The sequence below is a fragment of the Thunnus albacares genome, chromosome 8, assembly GCF_914725855.1.
Source record: "Thunnus albacares chromosome 8, fThuAlb1.1, whole genome shotgun sequence".
Classification (NCBI taxonomy): domain Eukaryota; kingdom Metazoa; phylum Chordata; class Actinopteri; order Scombriformes; family Scombridae; genus Thunnus; species Thunnus albacares.
Genome location: NC_058113.1, coordinates 6,315,296 through 6,329,880, shown reverse-complemented (window position 1 = coordinate 6,329,880; position 14,585 = coordinate 6,315,296). Strand labels below are relative to the sequence as shown.

The 14,585-nt window shown below is 41.1% G+C and overlaps 2 protein-coding genes across 2 annotated transcripts; one reads left to right on the top strand and one right to left on the bottom strand.

Moving 5' to 3' along the window:
• Positions 1-44: 44 nt before the first annotated feature.
• Positions 45-4,617, bottom strand: LOC122987120 (2-iminobutanoate/2-iminopropanoate deaminase-like). Its single transcript, XM_044358787.1, has 6 exons — positions 4,463-4,617; positions 3,519-3,624; positions 3,065-3,119; positions 2,887-2,955; positions 664-719; positions 45-562 (listed from the first exon to the last, which is right to left on the bottom strand). Exons 1-6 carry the CDS (start codon positions 4,525-4,527, stop codon positions 503-505), a joined length of 411 nt encoding a protein of 136 aa, XP_044214722.1. The 5' UTR covers positions 4,528-4,617; the 3' UTR covers positions 45-502.
• A 105-nt stretch (positions 4,618-4,722) lies between these two features.
• Positions 4,723-14,228, top strand: pop1 (POP1 homolog, ribonuclease P/MRP subunit). Its single transcript, XM_044358785.1, has 16 exons — positions 4,723-4,967; positions 5,186-5,306; positions 5,749-5,883; positions 6,012-6,187; positions 6,358-6,618; positions 6,752-6,839; positions 6,963-7,141; positions 7,340-7,614; positions 7,749-7,842; positions 7,942-8,050; positions 8,176-8,295; positions 10,192-10,313; positions 10,763-10,954; positions 11,348-11,502; positions 12,196-12,426; positions 13,086-14,228. The coding sequence occupies exons 1-16, from the start codon at positions 4,887-4,889 to the stop codon at positions 13,780-13,782; spliced, it is 3,036 nt and encodes a 1,011-aa protein (XP_044214720.1). The 5' UTR covers positions 4,723-4,886; the 3' UTR covers positions 13,783-14,228.
• The last annotated feature ends 357 nt before the right edge of the window (positions 14,229-14,585 follow it).

Sequence of the window (14,585 nt, the reverse complement as noted above, 5' to 3'; positions counted from 1 at the left end):
ATAGCGCAAAGTCATGAGATTAAGGAAATAAATCACCATTTAAGTAAATTAAAACATTTATTATTGAGTTATATTTAATCATCCATCATCTGGCATAATAAGAGAGGATACACTGTCATGGGTATGGCTGGTGACAACACAGGCTGATAGTGTAATTCAATGCAGCAAACAAGCTTAGATACTTTTCAGCTATTGTAAGTGAAATGCGAGCAGAGGGAATTTAAAATGCATTGTTGTCAGCAAACGTGTCTCATCAATGTTAATGAAGGAGGAGAAAGTACCTTGAGACTGACTGCTGGTCGTCTGCACGGTGACCTGGTCAACAGGTTTGACAGCACTAAGTCACTAAATACCTTACAAAAGGTGAAACATCTATAATAAAAATGATTAGTGCGATACAGGAGTTTTGTTTGATCAGTGCTTGCTTAGTCTACAAATCAAGGATCATATTTTTCAGTGATAATGAGTTTTCAAATGTTTTATTGTTTGATAGATGTTCTTGTTAGGAAGCATCGGTCACAGGGCCCAAAACAGCAACTGCTTCAATCTCAACCAGTCCACCCTAGACAAACAGAGAGAATATTGATGGATAGCAGCTTTTTGTTTGGTTCAATCCAGTAGAGAATCAGTGGCGACAAGTATAAATCTTCATCAAGTACTCACTCTGGGAAGAGCAGCAACCTGGTAGGCAGCTCTGGCTGGGAAGTTGGTGGTGAAGACTAAAGAAAGCAGCACATGAAATATCAGGACAACAGACACATACTTAAACACGTTTATGTTTAATGAAACTGACACGTGGACTAGCTGTGGTGAAGTCCCACAACTGGTCTGTCTACAAACACACTCAGTAACAAACTACAGTCTGACATGAAGACAGCAGTGTAGGAAGGTTTGTTTTCTGATTTGACTCAACATGAAGTCAATCTTAGTGTTTCATTAAAAATCAAACACTGACCAGTCAATGTAGTCCATGAAGTTCTAATCAACGTGTTGATTCATGTTCACACAAAATGTTCATTTTGCAACTTTCTGTCACTGACTGATATAAATCAAACCTTGACTGTCTCAGCAATGAAAGCACCGGTGTAACTAATAACACTAATTAGAGCTCTGTCCCACTGTCCCAGTCAGCCTGCACAAGCAATCATTAGTCTTATTAGTTACACCCGTGCTTTCATGCTATGACATGTTTCCTCTGAAAAGATCTTTTGTTATGTGGCCTAAATCCAGTTTATGAAAGCTTTTGTGTTTGTTGTTCTAAACATCAAGTGTCAGGGCAGTCTTCATTAAACAAAATCCTCTTGTGCACTGGAAATGATGTGTTTTTTGGTAAACACTAACAGCATGGGTAAACAGACAAAAAAAAAAATCTAAATATTAAACCCTTGGGAAAATATTTTGCTTTGTTTGTAAGTTTTAATTGTCAAATTCTTTCCAAAGTCTCACTTTTACTGACACATATATTGCAATATTTCATGTTATTACAAAACATAAAAGTATATTTATTTCTCTGTAAGCACAGTGTACTGTAACACTTATTTAATACATGCTGTACACCATTATTAGGTAGTTAGAATTGGGACATGAGAAAAAGGAAAATAGTACCATCTACACAAACTTCATTAATGGAAAATTCAAAACATTCACATTATTGGACTGACAGGAGACGTCTGGGAAATGTAATGCAATAAACACACTGTTGATACACCCACACAGGTGTTTTCACTTCTTTATTTGCTTTATTTAATGTCTTCAGAGTTATGGGAGGGCGTGTGCAAACCAGACTTGATTGACATGTCTCTGATCCTTCTATTAAATTTGTTGGACCTGTTCCGGGCAGGAGAGCTGAACGCTTATTATTCTCATTTGTTCATGAAGTTTGGTGACCTAATGTAGTTCCAGCATAGCTCCACACAGCTTCAACCGGATCAGAAGCCTAATTAGTCAGAATAAGTGAAAACACCTGTGGTGGCGCTCAGGGTCTTTAAATGCTAATGGTAGTCCATATTTTTTCTCCTCTGTGTCTGGTTTTTATGCCACACTCTACCCATGGATGAAAGCTTTTTTTCCCTCTTTTTACTCCCTTTTCCCCTCCAAGAGCACTGGCAGTGTAGAAGTGCTCCTTACAATTCTTTTTCTTCATACAAAACTGACATTAAGTGAATATGGTGCATGTGAATGAAAATCATACTCTCCATATTGAAAACCTCAGGCATCATTTAGAGTTAAAGGACTTCCTGGCTGTCTATAGAGCATCAGATGTGGGATGACATTTAGTTGAGGACTTAATCCACTGGCAGCAGCAGCAGCTCAGGTTTCACCCTGCTTGGTGACTCAGCACACTTCAGGAGACGCTACCAGTGTGGTGACAAAATCACCTGTGCTTCTGAACATTTGTTTTCATACTTCTGTCTGTGCTTACTCTGTTCTTTGCTGAGTACATTTACAATATGAAGAAAAAGGCAAATTCAAAAATGACATCTGAATTATGTGTTGTGAAGATATAGTGCTCATACACAAATGTAAAGACACCCCAACATGAACAGATTAAATAACAATATAGCAATAGATAAGCACTCAAAACAAGTAGTTGTGTGAAAAATGAGGCCAGTACAGAAAATGCCAGAGATCAGGCAGTTACTGCGTCCATACAAGCCAACCAAGTGAAACGTCATATATTCAGCAACCATCATGTTGACCTGGAAAATGCAGGTTCTCTGGACTGTGCTGACACCCAGTGGCAAAGTCTATATTGCAAGATGCAAGTGATGGACCTTTGCTTGTTACATGAAGGTTTCATCATGGTGAAGGTTTTACCATGACTCAGTAGAGAGGAAAAGTAGCAGATGAATAAATCATATTGATAAGAAAATCAATCATACTTACATTGCTTGTAAACATCGTTGACATTGGTGAAGTCGTTCATGTCGGCTAAGAGCACTGTGGTTTTGACAACTGCAGAAAACAATGAAAAAATGTTTGAGTAAAAGACGCCCTTAAACACAAACTTCTAAATTCATGCAAAATGTGTCACTTTTCAAATACAGGTACAGTTTCTCCTCACCATTCTCATAACCGCACCCAGCTGCTTTAAGGATTTCACCCATATTCACAAGAGCCTGAGGAGATTAAGGAAGAGTTTAGGAGCCACAGGTGGCATGGTTCAATGTGTTCTTTAGTAATTTGTTTTGATTTGCTAATAAAAGAGATCAGATGATAGAAAATGGAAATGTTAGAACTCTAAAGCAAGCTTGACATGATTTTACAATCAGTAATAAAAATGCAATTTGCAGTTTATTCATAACAACCTTTTAATGGATTGGATATGAGAGAATCGAGAGAGAACAGAAGCTTAATGTACCAAACAGAATCAATTGAAGAAAAAAAACAATCACATAAAACTCATCAATACTGAGCAACTTTATTATAAACACATAATAACATTTAGGATGATTTCCAGTTTTGTAATGCCCCTAGTTTATGAATGAATGATGGGAGTGTGGTTGGTGGCGGTTCACCTGTCTGGTTTGAGCCTGGACGCCACCGTCCACCAACTGTCCATTGGCAGGATCCATCCCCAGCTGTCCTGAGATGTACATGGTCCGATCAACCACCACCGCCTGGCTGGGAGACGCAAAACAGGAACAAAGAATCATCCACACTGGATTAAAAGTGAGCTTTTAGAAAACAATGTGAATTATTCCGTCATCTCTAGTGTTTTACTGCTACAGAAGGAGAGCAGATGGTAAATGCAGAAATTCTGCAAATCAATTTTTTAGTGTGAAACATAAAAATGTCTTTGTATTTGTATTCAACCATGTATTATACATATTTTACATGACTATACCTCCACTTGCTTTTCTCTTATCAATTCACAAAGATTATAATGAATAATAATGAATTGTCTGGTTAAATGCATTTGTTTTGTTACATAGACAAAACTATTTTTTTTCTTTTAAGGTTCATTAACATGTTGAGGGTGAAATACATAATATACTGTCAGCCAGTGGCCACACTGAAGCTGTATATTTTGTCCAAACATTATGATGCAAAGTCATAATAAACTTCATTAAGAGGAACCTGTATTCAGTAAACACAAAAATGTGAGCACAGAGGCGGTTGATTTTAATAGTTTAGCCTTTCAATTGTTTACACAGTTTAAAGTGCAATCCAAAAATGTGCACTTTGCTCCTAAAAGCACGAGTGACCACTGTTCCACCTCCAGCCATAACTAATGGACAGAGTATTGCTATTCCAAGGGCATTGAAACAAAGCTATATGTTCACACTGAGAAAAAGTTAGTGGTCTTAATACTTCTAACACATCTTCCCAACAGTCATTACTCTTTACATGTGGTCTAAATGTTTGACAGCTGTGTGTTTGACAGCCGTCCGCTGTGTGCCAGCTTTTAACTTCAGCCTCAGTTTCAGTCTGATGGACCGACCTTACAGCTCTTTCTCACCTGTACGGGCCGATAGCAGCAGGAGCTTTTGTTGTGCTGATAATCCTCCTGATCAATGAAGCCATTTTACTGACAATATATCTAATCAAACCAGGTGAATGACACAACTTTTGCAACAGTGTGCTGCAAAAAGGAGAGGAAGAAGGAACACTGGATAATCGTTACACAAAACGTCATAGATGCATTACCGTAAATCACCATGTAGGCGCACAGGAAATATTTTTATCTGGCGTTTTTCTCCTTAGTTTGTTTGCACAGAAATGTATCATACAACAACCAGATTAAGTAGTTAGAAAAACAATACAGTATTTCTAAATAACTGATATTGGTTGTCATTACAACTTTTGTTGCGCCGATACACTACAAATCCCATGAACACCACCCGGAAGCAAACATCACGCCAGACAACGTGTGAGAAACTCACATGCCAGCTAGCTTGAAAAAGAGAGGGCGTCTACACTTGAAACTATATATCTCACGTACAGTCATACTGGGGAACCTTGAGGTAACTGTATGATATGTAATTTTTCTGAACATATTGTATAGACATATTTTATTTGTATTTTTGTTAAATAAACCGCCAATTAACGTAGCCAGCTAGGTCGCTAGCAGTTGGTGACATACTCGCAGGTCATGTCTCTGTTTGAAGAGTCAGCGTAAGTTAGCAACAAGCAAGACTGACTGACAGCCGTTGTCTGAAAGGTGCCTTATTGTTTTCTACAGAAAATGTCTGCTGCAAAAGTTAAAATGCGGCAGAAGAAGATGAGAAACCAGCCGGCCAGTGTGCAGTATTCATCCACCTCTACCCCGAATGTGGAGAACGGAGGAAACACGCCGACCACCAGTAATGTTACTCTGTCTTTTCTGTTTAACGTTATGTAACATGACTTTTATGTCGGTCCTGCGATGCTGTATGTTCCCTCTTCACGGCAGCTCTTTCTGTCCATAACCTCCTCTCCTCTTGCAGCTGCATTGTCAGAATTTCACAGAGGTCAGCAGTTTTCATTCTGCACCGTCAGTCACTACAACATTTCCCTGACTGTATTTAATCCAGTTGGTAGTTAAGTTTCAACAACAAAAGCACCACCAGTATCATTGTCAGCTCTAATGTTACACCAAACATCCCTGAGAATGCAGGACAAGCAAGGAGAGAGTTTACCTTTAATATTATGTATTACAGTGCTTTGATCTGATTTTAGAATATTTTTCTGAAATTTGTCAAAACACAATATTTGCTGCATTCTTATTTTTTCTTGTAAACTGACAAAATAATTATTTGTCCAAAGGTAGAGGTGGTGATGGTCAATCTGACCATCCATCAACAGAAAGGCCGAAGAGCTCTCACCATCAGGGTGGATGGGTCCGCGGGCACCACAAAGATGGTGGAGGTTACGCCAAGGAGATGCCCAAATACATTACTGGTAAAGACATTGGCCTACTCCTACAGACACATACTGAAAATGACTCACTTGACATACTTGCACAGCCAGTGTGATGACAGTTAAAAGTTCAGTGCCTCCACCCCTCTCTTCTGCTCCCAACTTTCCAGCTGGAGCTTTTGCCAGGGCCAGGGCAGCAGAGGTTAGTGCCATGCTGAAAGCAGTCACCAAGACAACGGGCAGCTGCCATGTGTTCGGAGCCCTGCCCAAACACATGAGGAGACGAGCCATGAGCCACAACACCAAGCGTCTTCCTCGCAGGCTGAGAGAAGTTGCCAACAGAATGGTAACATTCAGGATGACTTTCCTTTTAGCACCGTCATGCTGTTTTCAGTCTTTGTTATTCACTGAATGCCTGAATGAAGAAGTGTGCTCCTTAAACACACTCCACACACACTGAAATATCACTGTCACATTCTCATGATCCGTGACATTTCTGTTGTCTTCCCCCTCCAGCGAGAGAAGAGCCTCCAGGCCGGCTCCAAGAAGAAGAAGGAACAGGCGAAGAGCAAGAGCCGCAAGGCCCGCCGCCGGCACGGAAATCTGCTGCTGGAGTTCAACCGCCGCCAGAGAAAGAATGTATGGCTGGAGACGCACATTTGGCACGCAAAGCGCTTCCACATGGTGAAAAAGTGGGGCTACTGCCTCGGGGACAGACCCACATACAAATGCTATCGTCCCTGCTACAGAGCCATGAGCAGCCATTGCCTTCTGCAGGTATAGACCCTCACAGAATGGAAATGGGTTTTTTTTGTGTGTGTGTTTTCTTTACTTCACTCATTTAGGATGTAATTAAGACGATATCACTGTAAGTAAAATCAGCTTAACCTCTCTGGTTCTGTCCACTCAGGACCTTTCTTACTACTGCTGCATCGAGCTACAGGGAGAGGAACACAAGCTGCTGGCTTCTCTGTCACAGCTGACTAGCAAGGAGGCTGGTGAGAGTGAGCCCTACCTCAACCACAAATACAGTTTTAGATTTCTGATTTGTTTTCAGTGATAAAAGTTCCTGAGTTTAGTTTGAATAGTTGGAGTAATATATAGTGTGTATGTGTTTGCAGGTCCTACATTCGCTGCAGCACTGTGTCTGTCAGGGCGACGACAGGGCAGTGTGGTGGTGTATAGAGCAGGACAGTACCCCTCACAGCCCCTGGGCCCTGTCACCTTCCTCTGGAGACCCCGAACACAGGGCTCGACTCACAGGCAGCTGTGGATTTGGGCTCATCCCACTCTGAAACACGTATGTTGAGTTGTAGATGGTTGTTTGGTTGGTGACTAAAGCAAAAGCTTATATATTATCGGGACAGACAATCTTAATATACAAAAAATAAATAAGTTTTGTAGTGAAAGGTTAAATTATAGTAGGGCTGACATTTGCCGTTAAGAGAGAGGGGGGTCAGCAGGAATGTTAACTCCAGAAACTGTGTGCTCCTTCCAGGACCTTCTCCCTGAGCTACAAAGTGTGTGCCAGTGTTGCGAGGCCGTAGTTCCTCCAGTTGTGCCGGTTGTGACGCCTGCAGAGGTTGTCCCCACCGTAGAATCAGAGCCAAAGCCTGAAAAGACCCCTGAGACAAAGCAGATAACTGGTACTAAGAGGAAGCGGAGCCGTAAGGATGCCAATGGACCCCCAGCCAAGAAGATCCTGGGAGATGGAACCAGATCTCCCACCACACCAGTTACCTGGAAGTCCAACTCAACTGGAATAGTTATAAAGTTTGTGTAGTTTCTAAATTGGATTAAAATTCAGACAGAGAACATTGTGGCTTGGATTAAGAATTTTTACTGGAAATGGTGATGTAAATTCTTAAATTTGCTAATTTTGTATTTCACTTGTGGATCTGTTGCAGTGATCTCACAATGGAGATCGTACACTATCGTCTGATTGGACCACAGTCCCATTCTGTGCTGGCAGAAACTTTGGAAGCTGCTACGGACTGTGATGTAAGAATTATGGTGTTCTCGTATCAGAAGTTGAGAGCCTCTGAAATATATTTGCATTTAACATTGAATAACTATGTTTTATGTTTTTGCTTCTTTAAGGAAATGAACAAATCCCAGCCCTCTTCCCTCTGGTGGCCTGAGCACTGCAAAGATGAGAGCAAGATGATTCTACATCAACAACAAGCTGATGTCTTTAATATACTGAAAGGTTTATTTTTTCCTCTTTCTGTATTTTATATAATATATTTCGTCTCCTAGTACTTCCTGTTGCCATTTGGTTCTGTGTGTTTGTGTGTGGGCGTGTATCTAACCATGACTGTGTAATTCATCCAGGCATCTATTCAACTGGAGAGCTCCCCCCTGGCACAGTGCTGGGACTGACTGTAGATGACCCCAGGCTGACTTTACCAACAAAGAAGGTTAAAGCTTTGCCCTGTGTAAAGCAGGCACAAGGTAAAATCTGACCTACCAGACAAACAGTGCAGGAGTGGGCAGTTAGTTTACAGATACAGTTGGTTCTCAGGACTGAGACCATACTGTTGTTATATAATACTGTGTTTTCTAATGTAGTTATATGTACTTACCAGGAACAAGTTGTACTGTACGTGTACGTCATACATTGTGCAGACTCGATTTAATCGTTGTTTTCATATATAACAGAGGGACCTTGACCATAAAATAAGAGATAGCTGAAGTTGAGCCCAGAATGAGTCTGTTGTTTCTGGTCCTGAGGCTGTTTCACTGAGTACACATCTGGTTCTGTGCTCCAGGGGGGGCTCTGCTTGGCCATGCAGATGTTCCAGGTTCGAATCCTGGCAGGACCCTGTACTCCAAAAACACCCTCAGTGACAGACAACAGCTGATTCACTGATTTTGAGGTGGAACGTAGAGATAATAAGGGTTACTTTCAAATTGGGCCTCATATTTCCACTTTTTAAAAATCTGTCAATCCCGTCACTGCCAAGCTTTTCTCATTTTGCACATCTCTAGTTTACAATAACATAGTTTCACTGGTTGCTAATATTTTTGCTGTGCTGGCATGATATCAATAGTATAATAGTTAGGTGGGAAACAGGATTTCATTGCTTCATCTCAAAAGGAATCTTGTATTTTGCCAACTGGAACACCCATATCCAAAACCATGCATAAGAGACCGCTTGTTAGTATTTGCAAGTAGCCTGCTCAGTATCTGCAGCCATAACGGCCAAAATAATAAAGCCTACATTGAAAATAACCAGGGTTATTTATCCTCACACTTTGGTGTCACTAGTTTCATGAGAGATGTTCACAGGTTTTTTTTTTATTTTCTTAACAGAGCTGCTCACTGGCTGACACACACTGGGGCTTAATAACTTTACAACGTCATGCTTTCCTGCATATTAAATGGCTTTGCAACCTCACTGGCTGCTAGTATTTGTAAATTACTCATGCCATTTATTTTTATTCTTCACATGAGAGGAGTTCAGGCCTTCGAGGCCTATTTCATGTAAGAGGTTTACAGAGTTATATGGTTAATGTTGTAAAACCTGGAACAAGTCTTTTTATAGTAAACCTGATTTTTTTTTTTTTTTTATCATTATTATTTTTTATAATAGGCCCCAGGATGATTTGTAGAGTAAAGTCTGTTTTTCCAGCTTTTTATTTGCAGAGTGTTTACCCACTATTCAACGAAATCAGGATCAATCTTTATATTGGACCTGATTGATGGAAAAAAATTGAAGGAAAAAAAGAGACTTGTATTGATTTTCCAATTCTGGAAACTGTCACAATTTCCTAATTCACCAAACGAGTATGGTCAAACCCAAAGATCAACTCACATCTCTGTAAAGATCATCTGCTCATTGAAAGGAGCTGCACTATCTTTACGTTGTACATGAAAAAAACTATTAGGATAATTTCAAATTAAAATATTTAGTATTGTGAGCTTTAGTACTCATTTGAAAGCAAACTCTGAGAATAACAGAAGGGACTGAACAGCATCGGCCTCATATGGGCCAATTACTATTGTGAAACCCAGTAAACATGGGTGATATCCTTCTTTGTTCCATTATGTATTGTATTCAGAGTATGCAAGTATCAACAAGCTGAAAGTCACCATGTCTTCATAAATTTGCGTCATATATAAATGAGGGACTGTTACAGCATGGTCCTGTTTCCACAGCAGAATGCATTTTATTAATCAGTGATCAATTCACTGCTCATTTAGATGATTGCCTAGTTTAGATAAATGAGAGGATTGGCTGTGTGGCAAATTTTTCTCCTGACTCATGTTTTCTTAGAGGCTTAAGACATATAACATTGACGCTGATCATACAGGAGCATTCTGTGTTTGTGCTGTGTTTCATTCAGAGGTGGACGAGGAGAAGAGGAGGGAGCTGATGTTGCGAGGCGTACCGGAACACTGCTGTCAGAGTTTCCTGTGGGAGCAGTCTGTCCGCAACAATGTCACTGATAACAAAATATCAGAGCAGGTATCACAACATGGAATTCTCAGTTATTGATATTCTTAACACTTTATGTGCCTTATTTACTGACCTTCTCCTTTCTAACATCTTACATTAAAGGGAAACTTTGTGTTTAAGTGACAAATGGGGACAGCAATTTTTGAAATAGGTCCAGTATTGAGCGAGAGCGCTTCAGCCAGCAGCTGCGAAACAGACTGCAATGTAATCCTTTGGGGCAATAGCACCCTGTTAACGTACATCCACTAAAAGTGCATGTTTTTGACACTGACAGGCTCAGATTATGTGTCTTACCCAATTTGAAAAATTGTTGTCCCCATTGGTCACTCATTGGACGCAAAATGATGGGAAAATAGGGTCCAGGGTGAAAAATCCCCAAGTTTCCCTTTAAATCTCTATTTCTGAAAGCACAGATAAGCTCAGACGTTCTTACCTCTAGCATTTTCTTCTCCTCACAGGAGCTGAACCGTATGAGGAGTGAGGTCTTGGTTCCTGGATCCAGGCTGAACCCCACTCCCCTGCAGGGCCGAGTCCCCATCCTGCTGGTTCACCAGCCTGGCAAGCAGGTGGGACACGAGATGAGCTCCTGGGGTGCTGGATGGGACCTGCTGCTTCCTAAAGGCTGGGGCATGGCTTTCTGGGTCCCACTGGTAGGTAGCGTGGACAGCCATGTTATTTGGTTGCATTTGATTGAGCTTTATTATCTGTTCACTGTCATTCAAATGTTCAAATGAAGATCTGGATAATATGGATTTTATTAAACAAAAATATAGGTTTCCACTTCATATTTTAGTGTGTGTGTGTGTGTGTACCGTTATAAGACAGTGAACGTTAGAATGGAAAAGTCTTTGTTGTTGATGTTTTCAGTATTTGGTTGCCCTGTCCATGTTTTGGGGCAATTCCATTTTGTTTGGACAAGCACTGTGAAAATGTTAAATGTACCTTGAAATTTAAAGGCAGGCTGGAAGCCCTCAGGTCTGCTTTATTTTGTCAAGCCTAAAATCCAATGTTTCTCATTCCTGCCTTATTTCTTCCTCTGCTAGGTGTACAGAGGAGTCCGCATTGGTGGGCTAAATATGAGTCTGAAACACTCTCAGAATAAAGGAGCCCCCCACTTCCCCCATGATTACCCAGACTGCCCTGCAGGCGTTTGTTTTCAGGGGGAGCAGGAGGCTGAGCTCCTGGACAAGTTCAAAAGGTCAGCTAATGCCTGAGCAGGAAAGGAACCAAAAAAGTAATGTTGTGTGTGTGATCATTATTATCAGAAACGTATCTGCCTCTCCTTGCTAAGAATTGTTTCCCGTCACATCTTGTGCTGCCAAAACATTTGTGTATCTTGTGAAATTATTTTGGCATGTAACTAGTATGTCAGCCCACTGATAGAAAACAGAGTCCTGAGAACTTGCCTAGAATAATAAAGGTCAATTATACTGACGGAGATGATGTTTCTACAATACATTTTAATTAACGATCGGAAAACTTAAAAAATACCCTTTTTAACTGTGAGGGGAAAATGTTTTCAGTTAAGTAAACATTAAGTAAGGTGATAATGAGACTATGTTGGAACTAAAGATACTTTGTCCTGGTTTCAGTTACTGTAAGACTGTACAATCGCCTGCCAGAAAAATATGATATTCACTAGCCTACACCCTAAGTAAGTAGTGAGGTTGTCAGTGGATTAGAGGTTTTGATAAAGAAAAGCACTCCACAGCTCTGACCCCAGTTAATTTCCATTATGCAGATCGTTCCCGCCATGCAGATGAGATGATAACAAGGCTGCGTGCTGCTCATCCCCTACTATCCGCTGCTCAGCAGTCAGAATGTGTTACATAAATTGACAGGGTTGCCCCAACAGTTTGACAAGGGTTTGACCTTCTGACCTTTTCTGTAGGCGTCCGCCCGCCAAAAGGACCAATTACATTAAACATGGCAGTCTGGCTCCGTTCTGTTGCCCGTGGCAACAGCTGGCCGAGGAGTGGGAGCTCATCGTGAGGGAAGGAGGAGAGGAGAGAAAAGGAGACAGCCGGACTCAAAGCACAACCGAGGCTGACGCAGCGATGGAGGTGACATCACATCAAGATGTCACTGTGACGAAGCCTCCGAGCCGCTTCACTGTTCTGAGGTTAATGTTTGTTTTTGCTTCTTTTGTTTTTTATTTGTGATTTATACTGATGATTTTTTAATTTTTTATCCCCTCTCTTATAGTATTGTGAAAATAAGCTTGTATTAGAAGTGACTCAAAACATGCCAAGGTCCCTGCAGACATTTAACATTCTGCACATCTAAATCACACTTCTAACAATATTAATGCAGTTGACTTTTAAAGGTCCCCTGAGCAGAAATGTGCAGTTTTTGTGCTCCAATCATCACTTACTTCTTGGCTGTTTTTTATTAAGAGACCCCAGCGCTGCTTTTGACAGGCTTGATGCATGGCTCTTCTCCAGTCTACCTCCCTTTCATCATAATGTCCCTGATGAGAATACCCAAAGTACATCCAGCCTTAAATTGCTGCAATACATCATGGAGATTAGTAGAGGGGAAGAGTTGCATCTATTCTCATAAAACCATCACACAAGCTTTGAGTAATGACTGACTTTATGAGAAAAAAATTGGATTGATTCACTCTCTATTGGCTGCCTTTTGTTTTCAGCATTAAAAATTAAAAAACGTTCTTCAACAAAATTGTATATCTCGCGGGGCGCTCAGGGCCAATGAAAATGCAACTTTTTCTTTGAATATTAATCAACTATTATAAATGGGTCTTGGTTATTTACTTCCTAGGAACAGAAAGTCTGTGAGGCTGCTCTCCGGTTGGTGCAAACCCTCTACATCTAAAGGTCAAAGGCCGTGCCGTGTCGGGGAGGTGTCACCTCTCAACCGCTCAGCTAAGATGTCGTTTCTCGCTGCCCATGAGATGACTGTGGTGTGGGTGCGTCTGACGCTGCTGTCAAAGGGAAAACCAGAGCTCCACGCCATCGTTTGTGTGCCAACCGCAGAGGACCTGAAGCTCCTGAACAAAGAGCCTGGCAGTAGCGGCCCCCAGGAGCCGCCACACAGAGACCACTTTAAAAGCAGAATTAAACGTTGTAAGAAGGGTTCCAAAAAACCTGCTGCCTCCTCTCAATCTTCTGATAAAACTGAGGGTAAAGGGTTAGACCCTCCCTCAGCCTCCGACCCAAACCCCACTACATCTGAAGAAACCAAATCATGCTCCTCGCCTTCCTCTGATCTTGTGTTTGGGCTGTGGCCGGATCCTCTGCCGAGCGTCAGCTCTCACTGCTCCCGGGTGACACTAGGCTGGGTCACTCAGGGTGACTTCTCCCTGTCCGCAGGCTGTGGGGAAGCTCTGGGGTTAGTCAGTGTTGCCGGTCTCCTTAACACCCTCCTTAACCAGCCGATGGAACAGAGAGGAATGGTGCTGCTGCGCAACCCGACATCTCTCCAGTATCGCTTTGCTAAAATCAACATAGAGGTCTGATTGAAACATCTGAGTGTATGCAGAACACATTGAATTCTAGATTAATGGAGAAAGGTCAACTGTTTTTGTCCTGTAGAAACCTGAAGTTACATGCAATCAAGTGATGCTTCTTTCACCAAGTGAGCTGACAGAAACCCTGTGCCTCGATTTTTTTTTTTTTTTTTTTTTTTTTTTTAACCTTTTATTTATTCTTTTTTTTATTGATAGTTACCTCCTTGGATTGTGCCATCATCTTATTCACCATGTTGGCTGAAGACTTAATGACATGCATGGGGCGTGACTACAAGCTACCTGATGTTGTGTTTAAAAGATAATTTTAAGTTGTGTATATTTTACTGTGGGAAGAGACATTCTCATTGTTTCAGTTGAATATGAAATATGGTTGTCTTCAGCATTGAAGAGCTTTTGTTTGAATATAAGCTAATAAAATACCCATACTGCATCGACTGAACTTGGATTACACAGTATGGCCTGTCCGTTATATGTAAATGCATTGAACAACCGATACTTTAACATTCATTCTTTTTATAGTTACACTGGCATGAGCACTGGTTTCCCACACATCCCAAAATGTGTAGGTGGCAGATAAGAGTTTTGTTGCTTGGCAACACTAAAGTTTGGTAGCAGTTCAGTATGTAGTCTGAGGTTTATTTGAGGTAAAGATGGGTGGGCAGGCTGTACATTAGTGTTTTTCAGACAAGTTCTATTACTAACTCCTTGGGAACAGGTATCAGAGTGATGCATCAATGCTCAGTTATTTTAAGACAAAGTAAACTTTAGACAGTTACGTGAGCAACTTTAAC